Here is a 17473-nt window from a genome sequence, read left to right as displayed (position 1 = left end):
GTCTCATTCTAGCATCCAAATAAATTCATCTCAAGTCTAAATGTTTGATCAGTCTTCGTCAATCTCACGGAAAGAAGCCTTGAAAGGTTGCAACCTTGAAAACCTAACCCAACAAAATTGTATTCTTCTGTTATGTTAGTGTCCATCTCCAACGTCACAATATACAATTATGCAGTCATATTTGTGTAAAATCTAGTAATATTTCTCTACGTTGTCAGTCTACATGCTTCTTTGACTTCAGCAGTTGTCTTTGCCGGTTCCATGTCCTTCAGCTTGTCAACAAATACATGTGTACATGTGGATCTCGAAGAGCGATTTGTATTCATGACCGTGGAGTTAAAGTGAGTTACACTCCGCAACTTTAGGGGGAGCGTAGAAGCAAAAAATATCAATTCTCTCAAATTGTGGATTTAATGCAAATACAGATTAAACATCATTCCTAGTGTTATTGGACCTCAGTAAAGCATTTGGCACTGTTTTTGAATATAATATCTTTTTCATCTTCCATTGCCCTAATGCTCACGGCTCTCCTCAGAGCCCAATACTTTTTGCTCTTGGCTTTGAACCACTGACAGAACGACAAGATTGTATTCTTCCTTCTTTGAAAAACCTTTGAAAAGAAAGAATTACGTCATCAAAAGTGCATTTCAATGGGTAACTTCACACCCAGTTGTGCTATTTCTAGTGTTTGTAAGGCAAATTTACTTGTTACAATTAGACGTGAGCGTGTCTGTAACTGTGATAATTTGCCAATATGTAAGTGTGTTTCTGTCTGTGTGTGTACATGAAAGTGCTCTTGAGTAATTTTGTGTCTCACTTTGGCTGTACAGATTGTAGATGCTGTATCCCAGCAGACTGAACAAACATGATACAGAGGAAGCTGGCGCTGGTGGTTGGCATTAGTGCCTTGACCATCTTCCTGATGCTGAGGTGGGAGCACGTGATAACCCTAGTGAACCTCATGAGCAGCAAACGACCTTCTGCTGAGCCTGAACTGCCCACAGACACCATCACCCCCATCCAAGGCACCAGGCACCTCATGGTGTCTGCCTTTAAGGACCACAGACTGGGCGGGGCCATCAGGGTGATCAGCATCATCTGCAAGCAGGAGCTGCAGCCGCTCTACTGTGTCCTATGTGCTAATGCTAACGCTAATACTAACGCTAAGGCTGATTGGGCTCTGAATCAGTGCGCATTTTCACCGGCAAAAGTTGACGTGCACAGCGATGACTTCGGCTTTCCTTTTGTGACTTCAGATGTGTTGTGTATGAGTCCAGAGATACAGCAAGCCACACATGTCAGCATAACAGCTAACGCATACGCCCATTTGACATTTTTATCAATCCAAAACCAGGAGGTCAAGGAATCGTTTAAGTACAACTTTACTGTATGCATATCTAACCTTTTTGGGGAGTACAATAATGCCCTCCAATTTGTACAAACCATGGAGGTGTACAAGCTTATAGGGGTTCAGAGGGTTGTCATCTACAACACCAGCTGTGGCCCAGACGTCGAGAAAATTCTCCAGTACTACAGGAAAGAGGGCATGCTGGAGGTTGTGCCTTGGCCAATAGACAAGTTCTTAATGCCCTCTACTGGGTGGAAGTATGACTTACACCATGGGGACTTGCATTATTATGGACAGCTGACCACTCTGAACGAATGCATATACAGATACATGTACCAGTCAAAGTACCTCCTGCTGAATGACATTGATGAGATCATTATGCCTTACAAGCATGCCAACCTGGAGAAGTTAATGGGCACTTTACAGCAGCAGCATCCCAACGTAGGGGTCTTCAGTATCGAGAACCACATCTTCCCCAAAACTCAGTTCGATGACAGCGGCCGATTTCGTCTGCCTCAGTGGAGGGGTGTTCCTGGTGTGAACATCCTGGGGCATGTCTACCGAGAGCCGGACAGGAAGCACGTGTTTAACCCCACCAAGCTGCTCATCAGCCCCCGGAGCGTGGAGCAGACTTCAGTACACTCCACGCTGAAGCACTTCGGACTCGTCTTCACCGTCCCGTTCGATGTATGCCGCATCATCCATGTCAGGGTGCCACTGCAAGGACAACTCTCCAAAGACCAGCTGTTTGTCGACAAGAAACTCTGGGAATTTGAGGAGCTTTTGATTTCCAGTATTGATCGTGCACTGAATGAATCAGGTGTGTTGTGAAATACCGATGCTTCCTACGGTGACATAGCAGTTTGGTAACGCTGTAGGCTATATATTCTGTTTTGCTTCACATGCCACAAAAAAACAAACAAGCCAACAAAAAATAAAACTTTGCAACAGTGCAAACAGTGTATTAGGTGTTTATAATACTTTTAGTTTGATTGTCCAAATCAAGTCATCACTAACTATAAAACTAAGAAAGTAAGTTTCAAAGATCAAACTACGAATGATATAATCCTGGTGACAAAACAGTAGTCGAAGTAAAAATCTCTTTTACAAACATCGGATGATTGGTATTAAAACAAACATTTACAGCTCCTGCCCAACTTACTTCTACAAAAGTAGCCCTCTCCTCTATTTTGATAAGGCAAAACCCTCTATGACTATCTGGCGTTTACAAACTTTTTAATTTACAAATGGCATTACCCCAAGAGCAGAATCCTCATGCCCACCAAATGCCACTTCTTGCCCTCCCATTTACAACACCATACTGAGTAGCTGCTTCATTATCTGATGGTTTTTTCCTTGGCTGCAGTGCTTATCGACCCTTATATCCTTTCCAGTGTGTGCAGTATACATTGAATGACACGGATAAAGCTACACAGACCTGATAAAGGTAAAGATACCTGAGAAAGATAAGATAAGGTGAATCCACATCCCAAAGGTGTACTCAGGTCAGAAATGGATAGGGACCATATAGTCTACACGGAGTATGGTTTGGCACTGGTGTGAACTAAGGCCAGTGCAACTGTTTTTGTGCTGTCTGTTGCTTAAAGACTTACTGTGTATGACCTGGAGACTTATCGTAGAGGCCTGTCATACTACAGAAAAGAAAAGTGCAGACCTAGTGTGGTTGTGGCGTCATGTTTCTCCACCAGCACATAGAGGGAGAGGTCTAGGGATGAGAATTGATACGATTTTAACAATTCCCATTCCATTCCGATTCTTGCTTATCGCAAACAGCAACTTCATCGATAGTGGAATTGTAAAGGCCTTTGGCTAACCAGTCCAAGGAATCTGTCCACTGGGAACTGGTTCTTATCAAGAACCGGCTCTCGATTCCCATCCCTAAACGTTAGCCGTGCTGTTGCTTGGTTGAGATTCATAAACGCTATCGTCACTCCGTAACGCTCAGAACCGCGACATTCCTGCAAAGTTATTGCATGCTGCATGGACAAATGTTTCGGCATAATGGTAGTATTTCCGCCCTTTGACGAAATAGACCTTTTGCAAGTATTGCAAGTGGCCCTGTGGTCATCTTTTCGCACTTTTAAATGCCTCTGCCTTGACGCCATGTTGGTTGCAGTCTAAACAAAACAAAGCTGTGTGCGCTTGACGTCTTTGCGCATGCGCAAACGGCACCTACATCGATAGCGGAATTGAAAAGGACTTTGCTAACGATTCCAATGAATCTTAACAAGAACCGGTTCTCGACTCCTATCCCTAGAGAGGTTGCTCCAGTTACATGAGTCTGTCAATGTCAAGAGGACAATTAGTCCAAGACAAAAATGGTGGAGTTTCTGGTGATCATAGGCGGAGATCCCAGGGGGGACGAACCATAAAGTTGTCCCCCTCAACAGTCATTGTAAATACAATTCTACCGGGACATGCCCTCTTATCGAGACCTAAAAAAATGCATCCGGATTCCAAAATCGGCCCGGGGATTTTGCCATGCCGGGCATTTCTGTTCTCTGTGTATTTTAAAAAAGAGTTATTACGTCCCTGCATGTGAAAAAGATGGCAAAACTTAGATGCGGGGAGAGGGGGCGGGGTCATCCGCATGTGAAAAAGACGGACAAACTCCGTAGCGGGGGGAGGGGGCGGGGCAGGGTCATCTGCAATTTTCCTGTGCCCAACCCCCCCCCCCCCCCCCGGAATTACTCTCTGAAACTTTACCGTGTATTGTTCCCGCCCTACAACAAATTTTATTAAAAGGAAAAATGGTACTGACACAGGATTGTGATTGGTCCCCATCTCAGATACAAGTCCAAGGTATTTCCTAGGATTTCTTCCCTACGTGTACATTTTACCTATTTGATCATTACACTACACGCTATGCTCCACTTTTACAGCTAAATGACATGTTTCACTGACTGAATTCCAGAGTGCATTATGTACATAATGTAGACAGATGCAGGAACCTACGTGTCGCCCTCCAGCAGTTCTTCTTTGGAATACCACCAAGAGAAGAATCTATTGCACCCAATCTATTGCACCTTGGGGGGTTGTTTTGATGTCTGTAGGACAAAAACCAACAGAGCTTTAAAGGCAATTCCTCGCAAGAACACAATATTCCCCACGGGACTATGGCGACCTCCAAGGGTTAAAACAGGCAGTTTTGCTGAAAACCTTGTCAAAAAAGATTTTTTTCTAAATTTGTAATGTTATAACTATGTTGTTTAGTTATCTCTGTTTAATTGGCACACCGTTTCCCTGTAATTGCTGTCATTTCTATCTATCATCAGACCACACATGCTTCCTTACTCCCATTGATTTCACCTTCTGAACAAAATACACAAGAATAGGCCAACAGCTTGCCCTCATGACAAGATAAAATGTATGCTTACGGGTAGACACATGGGGCCTGTTCGGCGTAGGGCTGAAGCTACACTTGAAAAAAAGTGCAAGACAGTCAATGTTCGACGCTGGTGTTTGCAATAAATGACTCAGGAAGGTCTTGTAAATGACTTGTTCCTTGTCGGCTGAATCGGTAGCGCTCATACAAGAACTCATCTTGAAATGACAATGTTTTAATGGCTTAATGTGTACTCTCTGCCTATGTGTTTTCCAGAATCTCAATGGCCAGCATCAGCTTTGTGTAGTAATATACTGCCACACTTGTTAACTTTTAAATGTACCTAAACCAAATTCATAATGAGTGTAGGCCAAGTTCAAAGGTAATAAGAGTTAAGTGTATTTAATGTCCAGAATGTAATGTAGTGATTTTCTGGATGTGTTGGCAGTCCTCTACTGTATTACAATCAAGGTAAATATGATTTCTGAAAGCAGCAGCAGTCTGCATTCGTCATCTCTAAAACACAGCATAGGCGACTAAACCAAACAGGGAGACTGTTGAAGAATAAAATCACACAGATGTTATGTTTGAGATGACCGCATTGAGAATCCACTTAGGCTGTTTTATTCAGTTGTTTACATCTGTGTTGAAGACAATGAACTGCAAATCCTTCAAAATCTTGAAATTCAAATGAAATGTTGGACCACTGGAAACATAACATTTCTAGACATCTTAAATAATACATATAAAACAAATGCATAATGCCCATATTACCTTAATTTGAAGGTTTTTTTTTTTCTCGGCAGAATCACTTCATTGATTCACACCGAGCGTGAAATATTATGATCACAGATTGAAGACCACAGAGAATTGTTGGCCATAAAAACAGTTAGGTGACACATAAAACCAGTCACTATGAGAGTTCCTGTATGACATCACAAATGTGGTGCTTTTTGAAGCCCTGTACTATAGAACATATGTGTGAAAAAAACAACACAAACATTCATATTAAAATGCTCAAATGTTCATCATCAAATGTTGCATCACCAACATTAATTATTACAAATGCTGCACCATTCTGAATTAGGAATGTTCAAAGAAATGAAAAATTAATGATTTAACACACAACAAAAGGCAAAATTAAGAGGCAGGTGAAATAAAATGGCATAAACAGCAGTACTTCAACACACAGACAACACATTATTACTAACAGCTACTGTTCGTTGGGGAGGCAGAACTGTAAGTACTTCACTGACGGAACTATACTGGGGGTCCACGGAGGTCGGGATTCAGAGGGAATACTTCAACTACTGTGCGTATGCGCGTAACATGACAGCACAAGGGTCAAGAGTGCTGGAAATGCAGAGAAGACACGACAAATGGCTACAATATCAGGCAGGGTGGAAAGCAGGGCGCTTAGAAACCAGAGGGGGCCAGGACGTTCATGTCGCGGTGCTTCAGCTTGTGAGGCCGGGTCGTCTGCCTCTTTCCGTCCATGGTGGGGATCTCCATCTTGGGAGCTTTGAGGTTGGCAGGGTCCTCTGCCAGCCGAGTGGCCTGAGCCTTCATCACCTCCATAGGGGTAGGCTTCTGGGCTCCCTTATAGGGCTGCAAAGCAAACCCCGCTGGGAGAAGAAAGTGGTCAGTCAAGCTTTATAGAAATATATACAAGAGAACGTGTTCCAAAGTGCTACCTGGGTACAATGTTTAAATAATGATCACTTTTATTGTTCTTCCAGCAGAAAGCTCTCAAACTCAGAGAGAAAGTCAGAGACAAACTAAAGGGACAGAATTAGTGTAGGGGATATTTACATTCTCTTACAACAAATCTAGCTCTTTAAAACAACAAAGCTTTAAGATAATCTATATCACTATATCATCTACCATGACAACTGTGTAATTTTTTTTTCAAAAGGGGCCCTCCCATGTAAAGTTTTGGAACCATTGTCACAAAATACTTTAGAGTGGAGTAATTTTGTATTTAAAATACTCAAAATACTTTCTCCAGTGTTTAGGCAGTGTTTTTTCTGTCGGATTCTACCACTAGACCATCTGATCTGCCTCTGAATGTCATTGTCGAATCAGGCATCAGTCAATTTGCCAAAAGTGGTGCTTCTTATGGCCCGCCCCTTTTTGGGGTGAAAAGGAAATCACCCCAGATCTCTCTCATTGACTCTCATGTTAAATCCATTTTCTTCACAAAACAGGGCTCAGGTCGAAAACTTAGATAGCTGTCTTGATCCCTGTCAATTTATCTTCATTAGTACACCGACTAAAAGGAGGTTCTTTCAAAGAGCGAATCGAGTTGTTGCACTGAACGTTAGTCATCTTGACAGAATGTGACTTAATCAAAGCCGTATGATGTCCTTATACGCAATTACGTATGACGAAAGCATGGTGGGGATAGCCCTCCCGGAAGCCATAGAGATTGCATTGAGAGCCCAATATACAAAATCAATCAAGTTGTTGTCTTTTAATAGCTTTGCTTAGTTACACTGACATTCTGTGACTCTTCTTCCTTTTTTACTGGGTTCACCAGAGCTTTGTGTACATTATATAGCCCCGTAGCAAGGGCCCATAGACATATTTATGTCAATCTAAATAGTCTGAATAGCCAAGTCACATTGCCAAAAATACTGATGTAGGCTATACCTATATTCAGCGAAAAAATTACACTGACAGGTGTAGTAGGCAGAATATGTGTGCGGGGGCAGGGGCAAGGTGGCGGCGGTTACAAACATGAAAAAAAGGATACGGGACTCAAATGTTTGAGAACCACTGCCTTACAACACTGACAAGGGCCCGTCATAATAGCCTGCACCTGGGCCCTTGATAACTACGTTACGCCACTGAATAGCCCAAACCTGAATGTTCTGCTATACCAAATTGAGAGAAAACTGAAAATTCAGAAAAAGTATTTCCTGTATTTTAAAAATACAAAATACATGTATTGCATTTTGTTACATTTTCTGGCAACAGTATTTTGTATTTTATTTTGATACATTTATTTGATCGGTATTTTGTATTTTGTATCAAAATACATTTTGATGTATTTTTGCCCATCTCTGCACCTGGTGGCAGGAACTCAGAGTAGGTCGGTGAGAACCATCCCAGGCAAACGGTCGTAGAAACGTAAATATCATACCGAGTTATAAAAAAGTCACTAAACCTGTTATTTGCATTACAAGCCAGGATACTTTACATTGATAAGGTGTCAACTTAAACCATATGCTAGAGTTTTAAAAGGTCGTCGTTCAGACCATCACTGCTGAATCTAGGGATGCAAATTATCGATTAATTCATTAATCATTAGTTGATAATCTTATCGATCGACTTTCGATTAATTGCGGCGTTTTTCACCTGAGTTTCAGTGCTTCAATAGGGCCCTTAAAAATAGGCCCTATTATTATTATATTACATTACATTATGATAATTCTATTCTATTCTATATTCCTCAAGTAATTATGCATTAGGAAAAGAAAGCAGAAAAGTTTTTTTTAATGGTAGAACAAAATCCATTCATTAATTTAAAAAAAAAAGAAATAAATTATGGACTGGCTCAGTTCTTGCATTTGAAACAGACATAAAACAAAAAAGAATAGAAGAAATTAAATAGAGCCAAACAGAATATTATTGAGCCTATAGATTATGAAGAAACTGCATCTAGGCTATTACAAGCTAAATAGCCAACACAACTCTCTGAAGTTCAACTCGCGCTCACGGTAGTGAGGGATAGAGTAGTTACATTCTTAATGACAAGCCATCAGGCAAAGGTAAGCTAGCCCGCTAACGAGCTAGGTATCTAATCATTAAGCCTGAGTGAGCTAGTCCGCTATCAAGCTAAATAGCCAACTCAACTCTTACTTACTTACTTACTAACTCTCATGAGCCAAACTCGCGGGCACACGTTAGCGCGGGAGTAGACAGAGATATTCACATTCATAGCAAGGTGAGCTAGCCCGCTAACGAGCTAGGTAGCTAACTCTATGAAGTCTCAGTGAGCTAGCCCGCTAACGAGCTATTAGCTAACCTGAGTTTTAAGACTATAAGCCATAACTCGCGGCAGTAAGCGAGAGAAGGTATAATACAGTGTAGCTGTGATTTAAGGTTGACCAGGTGAACTGGTGGTGCCATGCAGGACAGCAGCATGCACGGTGTTCAAATGATAACTGAGTGAGCTAGTGGAACTATTGTATTTCAATACCGCATTACACAGAGAACATTTGTTTTCAACCGGTCTCTCGCGCTAGCGCCCTCTAGCGATTAATCGTGATTAATACATTTTGATCGAGCAACCTCTTAATCGACAATTAATCTAAAGTCGATTAATCATTTGCATCCCTAGCTGAATCCATAGTAGGTTTCATGTGATTGCTGAGAGGAAAGAGGAAAGAATAAAGACTGCTGCATCAACCACAACAGTTATCCATTTTTCCCTTACAACTGTGACCAAATCAGCACTGTCCATAAATTATCTTTGATGTTATAATACTTCTACGACTACTGCTATTAGAAGTAGAACTACTGCTGCTACTACTACTACTGCTACAATTAAATTACTAACCATACATATCAACCACATTAACACTTTACAAGTCAACTGATCCAACTCTTGTGTTACAAGCGTACCACCTAACCAGACCCAATATCTTTCGTAATTTCTACAGTACATTTATCAAATGCTCAGACACACCATCTAAGGCCAGTGAAGAGATTCACATGGTGCATCATGGGCATTGTAGTACGTATAATCAAACGACAGCCTTGAGCGTCAGTGTCTTAGGGGTGACAGAAACTACAAATTATTGGACAAATTCTTGAAGTCTTAACAGTTTAAGAGTGTCATTGCAAAGAGAGCGTGAGCGATTGCAAGACAGGGCTGCTGGAGGAGTGAGCTGTAGCATTGATTACATAAAACTGTCCTTACCTGCAGTCGAAGGCTCTGCACCGGGGTCGATGGCTGTTTTCTGCACAGGAGGGCGAGGTCCAAAGAAACTCCAGCGTTCCACAGACCCTCCTTCGCCAGCTCCCAAATCAACACTAGAGCTGGAGCTAGTGCTGAACTCAGAGCTAGTGATGGAACCTGCAGAACTCTGACTGCTGAACCAGCTCCTGTGACACACACACACACACACACACACACACACACACACACACAGAAAAACACACACACACACACACACACACGCACACGCACACGCACACGCACACACACACACACGATGAATACATGGGAATCCAGGCCAGTCATGCTGAGCTTAACAGTCTGTGTCAAATGGTCTCTAGAGCTCTTTACCTGCGCTTCTGTTTGGGTGAGTGTTGTGGAGTAGTTGTTGGAGTAGACTGAGTAGAGGAGGTTTGTTTCTCTTCTTTCAGGTCATTATTATGCATGTGCAGTTTCTACAAGAAAAAATTATAATACAAAAATCTGATAAACAAAGAACAAAAATGCCACATAAATTAGGTTTACTCAATTTATCACCTGAAGCTCAAGAAAGAGTAGCAACAAATAGTAGCTTGCATAACTAAAATGACAAGACAATAACTGGGCATCATTAGAAGCACCTTGAGAGACCGTCAAAGTAATAGATGACGCAAAGACCTTTCTATCAAAAACCTAATAATCACTAAACCTCAGAATACCTGTGTCTCATAATTCTGAGTTCAGTCTCAGATTGAATCCACTATATAAAAAACTATTCATAATGAGATGGATACAACTAATTTATTTAACCCTTACTAAAAACAATTGTCATTTGTGTCCTTCTCTTCTGTTGGAAACATAACATTTCTAGACATCTTAAATAATACATATGAGCACAGGGTTGGTACAGAACTCACATGTATTGAGTCAGCCATACGGTGGTAGTGGGTCTCGTCCACCAGGCCTTTATGTGGGCTGTAGCCTGCGTCAGTCAGACCTGCCTGCTTCTCGAACCTGTGTATGTTCTCCTGGGTCTGCTCTACAAGATTAACAGCAAACACCCATACGCGGATTTAGACACACAGATTTGTATTACTTCACATGAGATCAATTTCATTAAAAAATGTAATTTCTGCTAACTTTGGCAAAAAGTATTTATAAAGACCACCACTAAATATTCCATCAAAATGGCACAAATAAATGTCATGTTAAAGTCGAGAGAGTTCATGGAGGAGTTCCTCATCTTACTAGTAATCAGAGAGTTCATGAGGACTGAGGCTTTGGCCTTCACCACTGGGCCCCGCGGTTTAGCAGCTTCAGCATCGGCAGCATGTGTCAGCTCACTTCCTGTTTCATCCTCCTGAATGGGGTCAAAAAGGGTCATTGTTATCACAAGCACACAAACCATTGCAAAGCCTAAAACAAAGGCCATGTTCAAACTAAATCACGTTCATCCTTGTTTATTTTGTCCCAGCTCCAGAATTGACTATCCACACTGTTGTGTGTAAACAATCCCTTCAAATCTGTGTATTAGTGTCTACGGTATTAAAGTAGGTCAGAGTAGTATTGTCGACATGTTCATTCTGTTCAGTTAAGATACCTTGGTTAAGCGAATTGGCCGCATGGAAATAGCTGACAATCTGTCCGTTTTATTTTGCCTCCAATTAAATAAATGTTCAGTGATACAAAGTGATGGTGGTGTTGTTTCAAGTTTCAGGTTGTCATCACCATAACTTGTGGTAAAGACCACGGCCTTATCAGCGACACTAGGGTCATAGCAGCTCCTGTCTTAGAACAAAAGGTACCCAAAGAATCTGCAGGGTTAGACTGAAACACGTCCCCAGATGTCCGATCGGAAGCATTTCAAACCACATCATGTGGAATGTTGTTTGGATCTACTTCAATAAAAAAATCTGACTCCATGTGGCTTTTGCTAGTCAGGCATCATAAAACCCATCTGATATTAAACGGATTTGCAAATAAATCAAATCTGAGCTGCCAAAATGAACACTGCCAAAGATTGCCGACTTTCACTAAAGCATTAAATCCTGAATGACAAAATGCTGGAAAATTCACTTCCTTAGTAAAGGAAATGATCAGCAGATTTGCTGTTGCAAGCAATGTAACTCCGATGACTGGTATTTAGTTATTATAAGTATAGGACGAAGAGTACAGACTTCAGTGAGTCGCTGGAATTTGCGGTCAGGAATGACAGGCCTCCTCCACAGGTTGCTGATGTTGATGTCCGAGGGGAGCGGTGCCATGGGCCCCTCCAGGCTGTCGTCGTAGCTCATGGCGCGACGGGTCATCCCTCTGGGGATGGACATCCCTCCCAACATGCCATCAGAGGGCGCCCCCTCCAGGGCTGGAGGGAGGTTACAAAAAAAAACATACAAATGTAACCATCAACCTCTGCAATGAGAAATGATGCCATTTTCTCAGTGACTTGAAGCCAGTTATCAAAACCCTGTCCCTTTTGTCGAAAAAGACACAAACAAAACCAACATAAAACATTAACCAGGGTAGTTAGTCACTGAAACACAGTTATCCAATTACAGCAACCTTTCATCAATGTATAACTGCTAAGACAGAGGTTCACACTACTTAATAGTACTTATATCAAAGCTATATATAGTATGTAGTTTTGCAGATTGCCCCACATACATTATAATATATTTGAAAATAAAATGATCAAGGCGGTGGGCATAAGTTTTGATCATCATCAAATATGTACAACTAGCGTTTAACACGATAACAAATGGCTTTGGAAAATGATGAACAAACTGGATTTCTCTGGTTTCAAACTTCTTCACACAAACATTCAGTCCACAGAAAGACACTCAGGCTAATGTGCAACCATGGCAATGCCTACCTGGAATGTCATTTGACATTGTTCCAGTTGTGAAGTTATGCAATAGGCGGTTGAGACTGAAAAAGTTGATCAGTGGGACCAGCAGGCCTTAACCTGGAGAAAGAAACACATCAGAGTTAACATGACGCACTACAAAACCATCCTTAACCAGCGTATTTGCAACAGAACATTAAACAGCTCACTAAATGTGATACAAATTGTATCTAACCCACCACCACCACCACCAGGGTTACTCAAGTCATTTTGGGCTGATTTCTGCATGGGAACAATCACAAGACATTCAGACGATATAATGGTCATCCTTTCAGGACGTTCTGTGATGTAAGCTGTGTGAATGAAAATGTCTAACCCCTTAAAATCGACAAGGAGTCTTTTGAGCTCACCCAAATTCAAGATTAAACATAAAAACACATTTAATGATAAAGACCCTGACAGTCTGAGGGGGGCGCTGCATATTCCAAAAATGTAGATATTTTGTGTGAAACTTTAACCTGTGGCTGACATTAAGTGTTAATATGAAGCTATTCGAGTTGACATGTTGTGAAGAGAAAAAGGGACATTCTTCCCCAATACTCCACCTTTCAAGCCTACAGTGGAGATCTGCAAAGCTTGCTCTTTCCTGAACTGTGAAAGAGAGCAAGTTATTCTGCCCTAACCTTCTGCTGAATAATAATTAGTACATTTCATTTGGTTTAATTAACACTTATTTGAATAATCAAAAGTATTTGAATGGTCATCATTATTATTATTAGTTAGGAAACATAAGAAAATAAAAAATAAACAATTTCAACCTCTGTGTCTTCATCATGGTGGTAGAAATAATTGTTTTCAGTGGTCGAGTAGTTAAATCCATTTGGTCGTCAACAAGTGTTGACATAGTGTCACTGTAAGCTTCATTACATTTAACATGTTTGTTCAACATGGGCGAATATATGGAGGTTGACCGTGTTGGCTAAATAGCTGATGCAATGCAATTTGAAATGCCAAACTTACTCCAATATGAAGGTAGCATTCTGTCCTGAACTCCCTATTCCAACCTGATGGACCCGATACAAACCTTACAAATATTCTGGCCTATTTGAATGATAAGGTTTCATAGGCATAGCTACAGTTAGTTAAATCCTTGCCAATGATTGTGAGGACAAGCTGGAGCCAAACCAAGCAGTCAAGAGGAACACATTTTTGTCATCTCAAGCGCAAACTGGAAATATCCTGTTACCTCCGTAGAACATGTAAAATAGGAGGGTCTATAAAATGGGAAAAATAAACAGAAAAGTTCCAATCCTTTGCAACCTTTGACAACGAGCCAGTCCAAAGTTATGGTGACTCAGACTAAATACACTGTCCACCATTTCATGGAGTATAATTGAATGTGTCCCTTGATATCAGCCAGATGGCAACACTGATGGGACTAAAAAAAGGGATCAATAGTCAGTATGCTGGTAAAGAGGAGGTCAGTGAGCAGACAGTAGGGAGCAAATACTCTCATTAGTATAATGTGTCGAACTTTACATACATGACATAACTTACTATTTAGTCAGAAGAACTAACTATGAAAACAAGAAGGGCACTGGGGAAACGCAGCCCTCAGCCAAAGTCAATGGTGAAAAGAAATGATTGCATCTACCCCTTAATATGGATCTGCTCCAAAATGTAATGGGTTCTTCTTTGGCCCATGCTCTACCCCTCCACCAAGTTTCCTGAAAATTGGCCTAGTGATTTTTGCGTAACCCTCTGACAGACTGGCAAACCGAATCGCAAAAGTAACCTCCTTGGTGGAGGTAATGAACCAAACTGTTCTAGGAGAGATCCAAAGGTCTTACTGTTAACCTTTATGAGTCTCCTGAATGGCGATCCCTGCACCCTGCCCTACAATCCCTGCTTCCATATCTTAAGCTGAGATAGTGTTAATGGAGTTTTGATTTTTGGAACCATTTTGCACCTCCGCGATAATAATAATAATAATAGCATACTATCCTGATTTGCATGCTGTGCAACAGAATTCACCAGTCGTCTTCCTTTCGGATTTCAGGCATACCAAATGGCAGATAAAGTAAATGCATAATTATAGGTTCTGCATACTTACGGAGAGGATGGCAAAGATGTAATTTCCTCTGCTAAAGTACAGGAATTTCTTGCCGACTCACAGAGAGTGGGGGCTGCAGATGGAGCATTGTGGGGGATCAGGAGGAGCGCTGGCTGGGGGTGAGCTGGAGAAGAACCAAAAAATACAGAAAGGGAAGATGAGACACAGCCAGTGCCAGAAAACACGTGGAATAGGCTAGGGATGGGCTTCCCGAGGCCTTAACCCTTGGTCATTTGTGAGGTGTACCTCAAGCTGTCCCTTGAAGTTTCAAGGTGTTTCCCAGAACTTCCTTGGCTAAGAATAGGTGCAATCAACTTACTCTGATTATTTTTGTTACTGTCATTAGTCCTTTTTTTTCTTACGTCCTAGCCCCTCCCTTTAAAATAATGTAAAGGAAACTAGGAAGGATGCTAGCTTACCCACGCATCACTATTATGAGGCGTTAAACACTGAGGACACAGCAGCATTACCTCTTGCTAGACTTGACATGTGACTGTGGTTATAGACAGCATATAAGAAATAATTGCATATAAGATGATAATTATAAGTAAGGAAGATCTTTTCTTGATTAAACTTATAATGCATTTCCCTTCATAAACTGTTATATCTTATTTTAAATTGTAAAAAGAAAGTATAGGAAGAAAGGGGCAAGGAATTTTCATCTTGAGCTATACCTCACACATTCCTTCATCTTGAGCTAAACCTCACACATTCCAAAATATATGCCTATGGGGTCCAAAAGGCCACGTCATGCCTTGTAGTCAAACATAAGACTTCCACAAAGGAGGCTCTTGTGTTTCCTTGCTCGTGGGTCGTCTATCTTCCCTCCTCTGGCAGATAAATGAGACATCCTTCATGAACACTTAGAATCATTTCCGGGGTTCCCTGATGCTTGAATGCGTAAATATCTTTGAAATGTAAGAAATAGCAGGTGTCAATGTCACTGAAAACCTTTCATTATGCTATTATTTTATCCTATAGTATCCTACCGTAATTTCCAGACTATTGACTGTGGTTTATACATTGATTTTGTAACATAATTTGCTGCATTACCTGAAGCATAACCTGAAGCTTAAGGTAAGTTTAATTTCTCAAAATAAATTGACCAACAAAAGGCAGGCTTGGCTTTACATAGACATTAAACAATCCTGAGAGAAATAATGGGACCAAGGGCTTACTCTGATACCAATGTAGTGAATGAAGGGGGTGAAGTCTCCTCTCCCCCTTGTCCCCCTCAAACATGTTAATTCAGTGGTTGCCAGGGGATCTATCAACGATTTAACTTATACATTTAGCGTCCATTCCTACACAACACCAAAACACTTAATAAACGCTTGCTTAACACAGGTTCGTTTTATAAAATTACATGAAATACTGTAATGCGGTTTATACACCGTGCGATTTTTGGATAAATACGGTACAAACCTTCCTAAGCAAGAAAGACCAATAGCAACACTGGTCTGTTTGAAGTAACCAAGCTAATTATTCTCATTTTGATGAGGTCACCTGCTGCTGAGTCCTGCCTTCTGGCACAACCCTATACTTACAATGTTTGACAGACAAGACGGCAACCGCAGTTGAACAAAACATCCAGTTTTCTTATTTCCTGCATTTTTGACAGTTTCTGCAAGGGCTACAGCTGTTCACTCAGCCCTCAGCCTCCTGCATATGAGGGCCTAGTGCGATACATAGCCTACTGGCTATATGAAATTAGAGGCTTCACTAGCGTAAAATTCAACTCGAGGTAACGATATAATTATGCGTAATTAAGCTAAGAAAAGGCATAAAAGACAACAGCTGTATGATTGTCGGCCTTGCAATCCTGGATGTCCTGGCCGATTTAGAACGGGATGTTGTGTAAACATCTCTTAGGATTAAAGTCAGAAGAACATTGATACTGTTACATAATACCTGCCACAATGGCTGCGCAGTGTACAAACAATGTCTGTGACATTCGTGCACAATCAAAATAATGGTCCAAAACCGAGGTCATAGGTATGGCGTTTGTGCACAACAGTCACATAGTTAGCCTAGTCTGATTTTAAATTGGTGACTTTAGCTGGCTATCGGGCAAACTATTCTCCTGTTGACAATGAATGGTGCGTACAGCTGTTGCGGCTACCTCGCTAACAGTACATCTACCAGGCTAGACAACACACATATGCTTACTACCATAATAATAAAAGGTATAACATTTGTAGACAACTAACACTGTGTGGATCCAACGTTTCTAAATCGACGAACTGAATATAAGCATCTGATCAAACAGCGTACTGTTAACGGTGACCAGTTAGCTTATATGCTAGCACTAGCTAATTGGCTAGCTATCTAACCTTGCAAAAGACAAAAAGCACCGACAAAAAAACGACTATCTGTATACCTGATGTGGTCTTGTTGCTGCTCCACCTGTAAGTTGCTAACAATCCAACATGGTTGTCAAACACTTGCAACAGTTTTCTTGAAAGGCCGAAAAAGATGACAACATCGTTTTTGCCATGGCTTCCAGTTTACACAGGAAAAGGGGCAGTAGTAACTTAGTGTGCAGTGCTAGACCCGTCAGTCACATGAAATGTGGCCTATCAATTTGAAGAGAAACGCCCGATAGTTACTCTGTAACCAATCCATAACTTTGTATCGTTCCATGTATTTTTTTTTTATGAAGGCGAAATTGCTTTTACCCAGGGCTATCCTAACCCTATGGATAAGGAGAGGGCAGAGACTGATGAAATCAAAAAAGAAAGCCAGAAAAAGAAATGGACTTACGTGGCTATAAACTGCTGATTGCTAAAAGTGTTGTAAGCTTCCCTGGCAAATACATAAAAAATACCTTTCTAGTTGTTTCCACAAGGTTGTGGTCATCGAAAGAAAAAATCCCCTTCTGACTGTAACACAGGAGA

The 17473-nt window shown here is 41.1% G+C and overlaps 2 protein-coding genes across 2 annotated transcripts; one reads left to right on the top strand and one right to left on the bottom strand.

Annotated features, from left to right (window-relative positions):
• Positions 1-865: 865 nt before the first annotated feature.
• LOC308371475 (glycosyltransferase family 92 protein C33H5.2-like) lies at positions 866-2179 on the top strand (the record flags this gene model as incomplete). Its single annotated transcript, XM_080846384.1, has 1 exon — positions 866-2179. The coding sequence occupies one exon, from the start codon at positions 866-868 to the stop codon at positions 2177-2179; it is 1314 nt and encodes a 437-aa protein (XP_080702510.1).
• Positions 2180-5316: 3137 nt separating this feature from the next.
• On the bottom strand, positions 5317-17082 carry kiaa1191 (KIAA1191 ortholog). Its single transcript, XM_080837107.1, has 9 exons — positions 16957-17082; positions 14577-14700; positions 12491-12583; positions 11796-11983; positions 10867-10978; positions 10536-10657; positions 9991-10094; positions 9622-9806; positions 5317-6319 (listed from the first exon to the last, which is right to left on the bottom strand). Exons 3-9 carry the CDS (start codon positions 12507-12509, stop codon positions 6111-6113), a joined length of 939 nt encoding a protein of 312 aa, XP_080693233.1. The 5' UTR covers positions 12510-12583; positions 14577-14700; positions 16957-17082; the 3' UTR covers positions 5317-6110.
• Between the last annotated feature and the right edge of the window lie 391 nt (positions 17083-17473).

Source organism: Sprattus sprattus (genome assembly GCF_963457725.1).
Source record: "Sprattus sprattus genome assembly, chromosome: 1".
In the NCBI taxonomy this organism is placed as follows: domain Eukaryota; kingdom Metazoa; phylum Chordata; class Actinopteri; order Clupeiformes; family Clupeidae; genus Sprattus; species Sprattus sprattus.
This window is presented reverse-complemented; position numbering and strand designations above follow the sequence as displayed.

Coding starts and splice junctions, on each gene's coding strand:
- kiaa1191 (XM_080837107.1), bottom strand. Junction 9,807..9,990: donor TCACCCAAACAGAAGCGCAG/GTAAAGAGCTCT, acceptor TGTGTGTCACAG/GAGCTGGTTCAGCAGTCAGA. Junction 6,320..9,621: donor TGCAGAGCCTTCGACTGCAG/GTAAGGACAGTT, acceptor TTCTTCTCCCAG/CGGGGTTTGCTTTGCAGCCC.